The 12,655-nt window shown below is 49.1% G+C and overlaps 1 protein-coding gene across 3 annotated transcripts in view; it reads right to left on the minus strand.

Moving 5' to 3' along the window:
• Window positions 1–202: 202 nt before the first annotated feature.
• Window positions 203–12,655, minus strand: part of LHFPL3 (LHFPL tetraspan subfamily member 3) — a 193,408-nt gene continuing 180,955 nt past the window's right edge. Inside the window, exons 3-4 of one of the 3 annotated variants that reach the window (XM_038741252.1) lie at window positions 9,660–9,687; window positions 203–2,402 (exon numbers count right to left, since the gene is read on the minus strand). In XM_038741252.1, coding sequence (XP_038597180.1) covers window positions 9,671–9,687 — 17 coding nt within the window. In that variant the 3' untranslated portion in view covers window positions 203–2,402; window positions 9,660–9,670. Of the gene's footprint in view, window positions 2,403–9,639; window positions 9,688–12,655 lie in introns of all 3 variants that reach the window. The other 2 variants (XM_038741253.1, XM_038741251.1) reach the window with 2 other exon arrangements.

Genomic DNA, 12,655 nt, shown 5'->3' on the forward strand with positions numbered 1-12,655 from the left:
AATAATAACAATAATAGTGTCCGATGATTGCTCAGTGGCAGAGCAGCTAGTGGAATCCAAAACCACAGGGATTTCGGGGGAGTGATATTTCTGCGGTCCTTGTTCCCAGAAACAAGTCAGAGACCTCACGCTCGTTCTAGGTCTTTCTATTCTGCAAAACTTCCAGGTTGACCTTCATCAGGTGCCGTAATGCCAGGCATACTTTTAAGTAACAAAAACTTCTTTTTATTTTTGTTTTTTTTACAGAAAGTCAGGTATCCCAACAATTTTCTTTACATTTCCTGGACCTTAAAAAAAATCACACACAACGTTCCGGACACAGTACCATGGCACGGAATGGGAAAGGGGGTCACTTTTAAAAAGATAAAAACGGACTTTCCATACTCGGTTGACATTTAACGATTTACAGGATCTGGAACAGTTGGCTTGGTGTATGTACAAATGGCACACGTCACTGACCGATCTACAGAGCCCGGGGATGGCGGCGGGAGAGGGGGGTCCGTGAAATTAGGTTAAGGTTGGATGGCGGCTAGTTTAGCAATCTGTCTAGAGGGTGCTTTGGCACTCTCCAACGTTTTGTTGTTCTCATTGGATTCCCTTGTGCGTCTTCGCCGTCGGGCCCGTCTGGACAATCGCAACCGGGATCTCCGGTCGGAATGGGAAATTCCCGATCCAGCGACGACGGCGCCCAAGGGGCTGGGATGGGGGGAGAAGACGGCCGACGCTCGTAGTTTGGGGATCAGTCACGGTCCGGAGCGGAACCGAGACTGGAAACCCCAGCTTGGGTGAAGGTGAACGGCGAAGGCATCGAACGATGCTTAGGGGACGGAGAAAGCCAATTTCCCCACCTCCGTCCTGCTAATTGCTTTGCCTGCCTTTCTAAGAGCGTGTTTCACCGACGTGGGGAGGTGATCAGCATCGGCGGAGGCGTCCCGTCCGGCACTTCCAGCGTCGATACTCTGCTTCGCTTTGGTCCGGGCCTTGACTTCGTACGCTTGGCCCCATGGTAGGGGTGGGGAGATGGGGCGACTGGACGATCAACGGGGATTTGCCGATTGAATGGCAGCCACCGGTGGGTTGAACGTGCAGGACCGTGTTTCTGGCCCATCCCTGTGGGCGGTTGAATGTGAGGATGGGGGGCGGAGGGGTGTCTTGAGGGTTGTAGCTGGACTTCCCAGTGGGCGGCGGGTGGGAAAGAGAGAGGAAGAGGAGGGATATTCCTAATAAGATTGGCTAACGGGACACCGTCGCCTCTCCGCGTCAATGAAACACACCCGAATGTTCTGAAATGACCTTTCTAAGTACTCTGATCTATCCCTAAGGCTATTTAATTACGAACCCTCCTATGTTAGAAGTAGGCGTGTTCGTTAGGCATCTTTTAATTGAAAAAAAAAAAGCAACGCTAGATTCAGGTCAAGTTCAATCTAATCTGGGAGTCATGAGGAACACAGAGAGGGGCGATACCTACTTTTCATCGACTATGCATACCCTAGGAAGAAATAAAAAAGTGTTTATTGAACAGCAGCCTCTATGTTACATCCGAGCGGTTGAGGGTTAATGGGTTGTCTACATTCTCCAGAAATCCCTCGATCCGGTTGCTTGAAAGGTAGAGAGGTCTAGGTTGCCGGGTGGCCCGGAGGCTCGCTTTGATCGTTCCCAAACACTTGCTTTCCGCAGAATCGGTCGACGGTATTTACTGAGCGCTTACTGCGTGCGGAGCACCGCGCCGAGCGCTTGGGAGAGTACGACGCAACAGAGTTGGCGGGCACGTCCCCCGCCCGCGGCGACCGGCAGAAGCACGGTGCGTGTCAGAAAAATTCCTCGGGATTAAGTTTGGCAGACGCCGTGAAAGTTGGGAGCTTTACATCGGTTAACTGAATACTTAGAAGTAATTACACGGGGAGATGAAGCAAGTGCGGAGATTGTGCTGGAAAAGAAAACATTCAGCCGTCTCAGACGAGAGGGGTTTTTCCACCGGCCGTCGCCAGGCTGGTCCAAGTTTAAAGCTGTTGGTGTATTCGGTTCAATTAAAAAAAGACGGTTTTACAAACCTCTTGGGCGCGTGTGTAGATTTTACCCGTCGTTCAGGCGACAACCACATCCCTCTTCCTAAATGCGTTCCCCCCCCGTGTGACTTCTCGCGCGCTTCTCTGAAGATCTTACTCGAGGACGGTCGCTAACGAGCTGGTGGTTTGAACCGCGATGGCGTTGCGATCTGGAAAAATCACTTGCCGACTCTGCCGGTTTGGGTGGAGACGGCGGGGGCTGGTGTTTCCCGCGCGTCGGCGATCGTCTCCGTCTGAGGTCCTCTCTCCCAAGCGCCTTGCCGTTGGATGTTGATGTACAAAAGCTGATACTCGTTTTGTTTTGTGCTCATTCTAGAGAATAGTGGCTTAGCAGAACTGCGCAAAAACAGAGAGAAGAAGTGTCACCGTTGACCAGAAAGACTCAACGAGGACGATAATAATAATAATGATGGCATTTATTAAGCGCTCACTATGTGCAAAGCACTGTACTAAGCGCCGGGGAGGTTACAAGGTGATCAGGTTGTCCCACGGGGGGCTCACAGTCTTCATCCCCATTTGACAGATGAGGGAACTGAGGCACAGAGAGGCCAAGTCTCTCACAGCTGACAATTGGCGGAGCCGGAATTTGAACCCATGACCTCTGACTCCAGAGCCCGGGCTCTTTTCCACTGAGCCACGCTGACAATGTCTGGCCAGCACGGGCCTGGGACTGAGGGTTTTTTTTTTTATGGTATTTGTTAAGCGCTTACTATGTGCCAGGCACTGTTCTAAGCGCTGGGGTAGATACAAAGTAATCAGGTCGGACACAGTCCCTGTCCCTCCTGGGGCTCACGGTCTTAACCCCCATTTTACAGATGAGGTAACGGAGGCCCGGTGAAGTGGCTTGTCCAAAGTCCCACAGCGGACAAGTAGCGGAGGCAGGATTAGAACCCAAGTCCTTCTGACGCCCAGGCCTGTGCTCTATCCACTGGGCCACACCGCTCATCACTTCTCGCCCCGCTGGTCGGCGGAGATGCACCCACAGGGTGGGGAACGGAGGGGAGGTAGGGAGGCATCATCATCATCATCAATCGTATTTATTGAGTGCTTACTATGTGCAGAGCACTGTACTAAGCGCTTGGGAAGTACAAATTGAATTTTTCTTCCCAAATGGGAATGGAAGGATGTGGGGGAGAGGAGGGAGAGGTCAGGAGAAGGGAGGGAGGAAGAACGAGGTGGGAGGTGGGGGAAGTGCCAGGCCAGAAGCAGTTTTAAAATCAGACTTTGACCACACCATCAATTTCCTCTTCTCCCACTCCCTTCTGCATCACACTTGAACTTGGATTTCCACCCTTTTTGTCCATCAATCAATCAATCAATCAATCAATCATATTTATTGAGCGCTTACTGTGTGCAGAGCACTGTACTAAGCGCTTGGGAAGTCCAAGTTGGCAACATATAGAGACGGTCCCTACCCAAATTGAATCCCTGTTTTAAAGATGAGGAAACTGAAGCACTGAAACTGTGCACTGAAGAAGACACGCAGGACAGTACTCTTTGCCCAGGATTCATTCATTCATTCAATCGTATTTATTGAGCGCTTACTGTGTGCAGAGCACCGTACTAAGCGCTTGGGAAGTCCAAGTCGGCAACATATAGAGACAACGGTCCCTATCCAACAGTGGGCTCACAGTCTAAAAGGGGGAGACAGAGAACGAAACCAAACATACTAACAGAATAAAATAAATAGGATAGATAGGTACAAGTAAAATAAATAAATAAATAGAGTAATAAATATGTACAAACATATATACAGGTGCTGTGGCCCTCTCTCACCCCCACAGCCCTTATGTCCGTATCTGGAATTTACTTAGTGATATTAATGTCTGTCTCCCCCTCCAGATCGTAAGCTTGCTGTGGGGAGGGAATTGGACTACCAACTCTGCTACATTGTACTCTCCCAAGTGCCCTGCCCTTGGTAAGTGCTCAATTAATATTATCGACTGCCCCTCGCCCCCCCCTCCATCCCCCCGTCTTACCTCCTTCCCTTCCCCACAGCACCTGTATATATGTATATGTGTTTGTACATATCTATTCTATTTATTTTATTTTGTTAGTATGTTTGGTTTTGTTCTCTATCTCCCCCTTCTAGACTGTGAGCCCACTGTTGGGTAGGCAGTCTCTATATGTTGCCAACTTGGACTTCCCAAGCGCTTAGTACAGTGCTCTGCACACGGTAAGCGCTCAATAAATACGATTGATTGATCGATCGACTGAGTCATTGCAGACCGTGGCCCTGTGCAGCATCCCGGGTGGCCTGGAGATTCTAGATTGCAAGCTCATTTCGAGACCGTAAGGTTGGATCCTGTCTACCAGCTCGGTTGCATTGTACTCTCCCAAGCGCTTAATGCAGTGCCCTGCACAGATAAGTGCTCAGTAAATAGCACGGATGGATGGATGGAGACCCGGACCCCTGGACCAGCTCCTGGGGGGCTTCTTGAGCTTTTCTGTCAACGTCCCTTGCAGGCTACGGACAGCATCAAGTGGCAAGGCAGGATCTGAGTGGAACTTGTGAGAAGAACGGATGGCAATAAAGCGTCGTGGCTCAGTGGAAAGAGCCCGGGCTTTGGAGTCAGAGGTCATGGGTTCGAATCCCCGACTCCTCCACATGTCTGCTGTGTGATCTTGGGCAAGTCACTTCACTTCTCTGGGCCTCAGTTGCCTCATCTGTAAAATGGGGATTAAGACTGTGAGCCCCACGTGGGACAACCTGATCACCCTGTATCCTCCCCAGCGCTTAGAACGGTGCTTTGCACACAGTAAGCGCTTAACAAATGCCAGTTATTATTATTATTATTAAAGGCTAGAGAGAAGCAGTGTGGCCTAATGGAGAGAGCAGGGGCTTGGTGTGGAATCCCCATTTTATAGTTGAGGAAACTGAGGCATGGAGCAGCTAAGTAACTTGCCCACGGTCACACAGCAGGTCCGGGCTTTAGCCACCAGGCCACACCGCTTCCTCTCGATGATGAGAAGAAGGCACTCCGGAGATGCTTTCGATGATGATCATCATCAATCGTATTTATTGAGCGCTTACTGTGTACAGAGCACTGTACTAAGCGCTTGGGAAGTCCAAGTTGGCAACATATATAGAGACAGTCCCTACCCAACAGTGGGCTCACAGTCTAAAAGGTGATGAAGGTGATGATGAAGATGTCAGGATCGGATCCTGGCTGGAATTCACTCGCTGTAACTTTTTCACTCATTCCGGGCCCTGGCCGGTGGCCACCAACCGGGAGTGAATCGAGAGAAACACGACTGAATGAATGGATCTGAAGAGAAGAGCCGAGGCCGGAAAATATCGGAGGGAATGGAGAGGAGCAGCATGGCCTAGTGGAAATTGCAAGGGTCTGGGCGTCAGAGGACCTGGGTTCTAATCCCGGCTCCACCTGTGTCCGCTGCGTGACCTTGGGCAAGTTGCTTCACTGCTCTGGGCCTCAGTTCCCTCATCAATCAATCAATCAATCGTGTTTATTGAGCGCTTACTGTGTGCAGAGCACTGGACTAAGCGCTTGGGAAGTACAAGCTGGCGACATACAGAGACAGTCGCTACCCAACAGTGGGCTTACAGTCTAAAATGGAAAATAGGCATTAAGACTGTGGGCCCCATGTGGGACAGGCGTCGCATCCAGCCAGATTAGCCTGAATCTACCTCAACGCTCAGTCAGTGCTTAGAACAGTGCTCTGCACATAGCAAGCGCTTAATAAATGCCATTATTATTATTATTATAGAGTGCCCAGCGCATAATGTCATCATCATCATCATCATCAATCGTATTTATTGAGCGCTTACTATGTGCAGAGCACTGTACTAAGCGCTTGGGAAGTACAAATTGGCAACATATAGAGACAGTCCCTACCCAACAGTGGGCTCACAGTCTAAAAGGGGGAGACAGAGAACAAAACCAAACATACTAACAAAATAAAATAAATAGAATAGAGATGTACAAGTAAAATAAATAAATAAATAGAGTAATAAATATGTACAAACATATATACATATATACAGGTTCTGTGGGGAAGGGAAGGAGGTAAGATGGGGATGGAGAGGGGGACGAGGGGGAGAGGAGGGAAGGAGCTCAGTCTGGGAAGGCCTCCTGGAGGAGGTGAGCTCTCAGCAGGGCCTTGAGATAAGTGCTTAACAAGTACCACTAAAAAAAGGCCACTCACAGAAGCTGCCAAGACTCAGTCAATCCTATTTATCGAGTGCTTACCGTGTGCAGAGCACTATACTAAGCACTTGGGAGAGTGCGCAGTAGGGGCCACTGAAGTAGCAGTAATAATAGTAGTAATATTAATTGTGTTTATTGAGCACTCTCTGAGTGCAATGCACCGTACTAAGTGCTTGGGAAGTCCAAGCACCGTGGGAAGGTGCACAGAGGAGGCTCACTGGAGCTTGTGGGCAGGGAATGTGTCTGTTTATTGTTGTGTTGGACTCTCCCAAGTGCTTAGTACAGTGCGGTGCACACAGTAAGCGCTCATTAAATGCAACTGAATGAATGAAGGTGGAGAACGGGGCAGAGCCTGGCTATGGATTCAGATCCTGACTGCAGATGGGGGGGGCCGCATTCCCTTGGGTAAGGTGGATGCGGACCGCCGGCCCCTTCCCCCCCCCACCACTTCCCATTTCCTATCCCCACCTCCTCATACTGGTCCTCTTCTAGTACGTCAGCCACCCCGCCGAGATCCACGGGACTAGGGAAACCAGAAGCAGCATCGCCTAGTAGAGAGCGCACGGGCCTACGAGTCAGAAGGGTGTGGGTTCTGATCCCGGCTCCGCCACTTGTCTGCCCTGTGACCTGGAGCAAGTCACTTCACTTCTCTGGGCCTCAGTTCCCTCATCTTGTAAAATGGGGTTAAGACTGTGAGACCCCCGTGGGACAACCTGATCACCTTGGATCCCCCAGCGCTTAGAGCAGTGCTTTGCACATAGTAAGCGCTTAACAAATGCCATCATTATTATTATTATTATTATTATTCTCTGTGCCTCCGTTACCCTATCTGTAAAATGGGGATTGAGACTGTGAGCCCTATGTGGGTCAGGGGCTGCGTCCAACCCGATTTGCTTGTATCCACCCCATTGCGCACTATAGATACACAGTAAGCGCTTAACAAATACCATTATTATTATTATTGTTATTATTATTATTATTATTATTATTATTCTCTGTGCCTCCGTTACCTTATCTGTAAAATGGGGATTGAGACTGTGAGCCCTATGTGGGTCAGGGGCTGCGTCCAACCCCATTTGCTTGTATCCACCCCATTGCGTACTATAGATACACAGTAAGCGCTTAACAAATACCATTATTATTATTATCATTATTATTATTATTATTATTCTCTGTGCCTCCATTACCTTATCTGTAAAATGGGGATTGAGACTGTGAGCCCTATGTGGGTCAGGGGCTGCGTCCAACCCCATTTGCTTGTATCCACCCCATTGCATACTATAGATACACAGTAAGCGCTTAACAAATACCATCATCATTATTATTATTATTATTATTCTCTTTGCCTCCGTTACCTTATCTGTAAAATGGGGACTGAGACTGTGAGCCCTATGTTGGTCAGGGGCTGCGTCCAACCCCATTTGCTTGTATCCACCCCATTGCGTACTATAGACACACAGTAAGCGCTTAACAAATACCACAATTATTATTACTACATATCTATTCTATTTATTTTATTTTGTTAATATGTTTGGTTTTGTTCTCTGTCTCCCCCTTCTAGACTGTGAGCCCACTTTTGGGTAGGGACTGTCTCTAGATGTTGCCAACTTGGACTTCCCAAGCGCTTAGTACAGTGCTCTGCGCACAGTAAGTGCTCAATAAATACGATTGTTTGATGGATTGATTATTACTAGAGAGACCTTCCATCCTGGCTGACCTCTTTGGGGGTTGGATAATAATAACGAATAATAATGATGATATTTGGATGGCTGACCTCTGTGGGGATTGGAGAATAATAACCAATAATAATGACGATACTCGTTAAGCTCTTTCTGTGTGCCAAGCACTAGTCTAAGCACTGGGGTAACTACAACTTAATCAGGTTGGACACAGTCCCTGTCCCACGTGGGGCTCACGGCCAAAGATTTTATCCCCGTTTTACAGATGAGGAACTGAGGCCCAGGGAAGTGAAGCGACTTGCCCAAGGACACCCAGCAGACACGTGGCGGAGCAGGAATTAGAACCCAGGTCCTTCTGACTCCCGGGCCTGGGCTCTTTCTACTAGGCCATGCTGTGTCTCCCAGTCTCACCGTTCCTGGGAAGCCACAGAGCCCTGCGCAAACCTTTAACTCATTCACCCCCAACACGCTCGTTTCCGAATATCAAGCCTCGAACTCAGGACCCTGATTATACGCCCGGCAGCACCCCATCCAGACCCGAAGGCTGAGGACACCAGGCTTCATTTCCATTAATCAGCTCCCGTAAGGTTGCATCGCTCGTACTAGGGCACGCTTCTATTTTTAATCCCGTCTGCCACGGGTACGGGTAAAAATAACCCTCATTTCATTGATCATGCAGGCAGTTCAGGAAAGAAGCTCTGTTTAAGCTTCCTCCGAGAAGACATCCCTTTACGAGCCCCGATTGTTTCTGGGAACGCTTTATTCTCCGGGCTGAAATGTCTTCCGTGATCAATCAATCGTATTTATTGAGCGCTTACTGGGTGCAGAGCACTGGACTAAGCGCTTGGGAAGTCCAAGTTGGCAACGTATAGAGACGGCCCCTACCCAACAGTGGGCTCACGGTCTAGAAGGGGTGTAGTTCGTGATATAGTTCAAGCGCTTAGTGCAGTGCTCGGCACACAGTAAGCGCTCAATAAATACGATTGATGTTGATGATGATATAGTTCGCTGGTGCCCACAGCTGCATCCAGAGAAGGGAAGGGGACATGTAGACACCACTGTGGCCGGTTGGAGAGTTGGACCGTGTTTCTCTGGGAAACGAGTGGTTGTCCGGACCTGTGGTTTCTGCTCTGATTTTTAGTCCCCTGAAGGCCGCAGGCCTGGCTAATTCTCACCCGTGTACTCTTCCCCAGTGCTTAAATCTAGCATTTTGCACGCGGTAAGGGGCCAATCAATCAATCATTGATGTTTATTGTGCAGAACACTGTACTAAGTGCCTGGGTGAGCACTTTTTAGACCGTGAGCCCACTGTTGGGTAGGGACTGTTGCCAACTTGTACTTCCCAAGTGCTTAGTACGGTGCTCTGCACACAGTAAGCGCTCAATAAATACGATTGACTGACTGATTGATTAATCCCCATTTTAGAGCTGAGGCTCAGAGAAGTGAAGTGACTTGCTCAGGGTCATCTAACAGACATGTAGCGGAGCTGGGATTAGATCCCCGGTGCATCCCCGAAGAAGCTTCAAATAGCCCGTCTGGGGCCTGAATTGCAGACAGGTAGGTAACCGGGAACGGAGATGGAAGGCCTACTCCGGCAAAGCGATCGTTCATGCCAGCCAAGTGCCCGGGGCAGGATGGCGGGAGCGAAGCAGAAGGCATGCAGGCTGATGAAGAAGCGTACACAACCCGGCTCACCCACGGCGTGCCCCCCCGGCGCACACTTACGCTATTCGGTCTCACGCTACCTTGGTTTGGGTTAAGCATTTCCGTCCTCTGAGCGGTTGCGAGGGAAAAACAGAAGGGTTAGGAGAAACCGAGTTCCGCCTCAGCCACCGTCGCCCGTCAAACCCGGCCCCATCCTCGGAGGCTTCGTTCTCTGCGGGAGAGAATTCCCAGGGCCTGGTCGGGGGGAGGGAGGGAGGGAGCCACAGATGGACCAGGAAACCTATTCAGTAGCCGTCCAGGATGCCCAGAAGAACAGGAGGGCAGGGCTAGCTGGGGTTCGGCGAGCGTCATCGACGGTAAAATTCCCCTTTCCACACCCTTCCTCCGTCCTGGAACTCTCTCTGCCTTCACATCCAACAGTCCGCAGCTCTTCCCGGCTTCAGAGCCTTTCTGAAAAAGCACCTCCTCCGGGAAGCCTTCCCCGATCCATTGCTCCTATATTCCCCAACTGCTACTTCAGCGCTTTTGTACCACTTGTAACCCCACGACCTCCTCTGGCACTTAGGGCCGTATTTTCATGCTCTGTTAAGCACTAATTCATAAAACATAGCCTCCTTTCTGTCTTCCTCCTATCTGTAAATTATTTTTTTTTGCGTCTACCTCCCTGGCTAGATTGCCAGCTCCTTGAGATCAAGGATCATATCTACTAACAGTAGAAACAGCGTGGCTCGGTGGAAAGAGCACGGGCTTTGGAGTCGGAGGTCGTGGGTTCGAATGCCGGCTCCGCCAGTTGTCAGCTGTGTGTCTTTGGGCAAGTCACATAACTTCTCTGTGCCTCAGTTCCCTCATCTGTAAAATGGGGATTAAGACTGTAAGCCCCCTGTGGGACAACTTTATCACCTTGTAACCTCCCCAGCACTTAGAACAGTGCTTTGCCGGTTGACTGTGTATTATAATAATGAATTTAAGGTTGGGATAGCAATCATGTGTCTGAAGTATTTCAGATCTCTAGATATTTTATTTTGTTAGTATGTTTTGTTGTCTGTCTCCCCCTTCTAGACTGTGAGCCCGTTGTTGGGTAGGGACCGTCTCTATATGTTGCCGGCTTGTACTTCTCAAGCGCTTAGTACAGTGCTCTGCATACAGTAAGCGCTCAATAAATACGATTGAATGAATGCACATAGTAAGTGCTTAATAAATGCCATTGTTAACAGTGTTTTACTTCTCCAAGCATTTTGTAGAGTGTTCTACGCGCTGCAGAAACTCAATGGCATTTGTCGAGAGCCCACTCTGCGCAGAGCGCTGTACTAAGCACCTGAGAGTACAATATAACAGTGTTAATAGTATTGATTATATGCCGATGATGTTCTCACTGCGTATCACTCCAGTGCAATAGCTGCACTGCATATCGCTCCAGTGCAGGTGACACTGCACGTTACCCCCGAGTGACCCTATGTGACAGTCATCAAGCAGGTCTCTCCAGTGTGAGAGTCCATACTGCCTGGAATTGCAGTGTGATTGTCATAATGCTGGTCATCCCACTGACTATTGTTCCCTGCCGCTGAATTAATCACAGAGAATAATAATAATCGTTAATAATTATGGTATTTGTTAAGCGCTTACTATGTGCCAGGCACTGTTCTAAGCGCTGGGGTGGATACAAGGAAACCGGGTTGGACACAGTCCCTGTCCCACACGGGGCTCGCAGTCTCAATCCCCACTTTACAGATAAAGTAACTGAAGCCCAGGGAAGTGACTTGCCCAAAGCCACGCAGCAGACAAGGGGCGGAGCCGGGATTAGAACCCATGACCTTCTCACTCCCAGATCCGTGCTCTCAGAGTGGCCTAGCGGAAAGAGCACGGGCCTGGGAATCAGAGGACCTGGATTCTAATTCTGGCTCCTCCGCTGTCTGCTGTGTGACCGTGGGCAAGTCATTTCACTTCTCTGTGCATCAGTTACCGCATCTGTGAAATGGGGATTAAATCCTCTTCCCTCCAATTTAGACTCTGAACCCCCACCCGTGGGTTGGGGACCTAGTTCAATAAAATTATCCGATATCTACCCCAGCACTTAGTACAGTGCCTGACACATAGGAAGTGCTTAACAAGTACCATTATAACAACAAAACAAAACAAAAAACAAACAAACCAACAAAAATAAAGCAAATGACTCCAGGATAGTGGCCAGACTATACCTTACACCAGTTCATCTCCCCCTCTAGACTGTAAGCTCACTGTGGTAAGGAAATGTGTGTTATATTGTTGTGCTGTACACTCCCAAGTGATTAGTACAGTGCTCTGCACACAGTAAGTGCTCAATAAACAGGATTGATTGATTGACTGATTGTTACAATAGTTCCACTGTTTATCAATCAATCAATCAATCGTATTTATTGAGCACTTACTGTGTGCAGAGCACTGTACTAAGCGCTTGGGAAGCACAAGCTGGCAACATATAGAGACAGTCCCTACCCAACAGTGGGCTCACAGTCTAGAAGGGGGAGACAGAGAACAAAACCAAACATACTAACAAAATAAAATAAATAGAATGACCCCGGGGTGTATCACCTTGCCTGTCTCTCAGGGAAAATTGTCCTTTATACCCTCCAGTGTCCCTATAGTCTCACTGAATATTAGCCCAGAGTGGTGCAGCGGATAGAGCACGGGCCTGGGAATCAGAAGATCATGGGTTCTAATTCCGGCTCCACCGCATGTCTGCTGTGTGACCCTGGGCAAGTCACTTCACTTCTCTGGACCTTAGTTCCCTCGTCGGTAAAATGGGGTTTGAGACTTTGAGCCCCGGGTGTCTGATCTGATTTGCTCGTATCCACCCCAGTGCTCAGTACAGTGCCTGGCACGTAGTAAGTGCTTAACAAATACCACAATGATTATTATTATCACTATTAGTCATCTGGCATTGGAAGAGATCTGGGAGGGGAGGACCAATCCTAGCAAGAAGGGATTGCTGGGGAAAATTCCCCCTTTTAGACTGTGAGCCCACTGTTGGGTAGGAACCGTCTCTATATGTTGCCAGCTTGTACTTACCAAGTGCTTAGTACAGTGCTCTGCACACAGT

Source organism: Tachyglossus aculeatus, assembly GCF_015852505.1.
Source record: "Tachyglossus aculeatus isolate mTacAcu1 chromosome 12 unlocalized genomic scaffold, mTacAcu1.pri SUPER_6_unloc_1, whole genome shotgun sequence".
Lineage (NCBI taxonomy): Eukaryota > Metazoa > Chordata > Mammalia > Monotremata > Tachyglossidae > Tachyglossus > Tachyglossus aculeatus.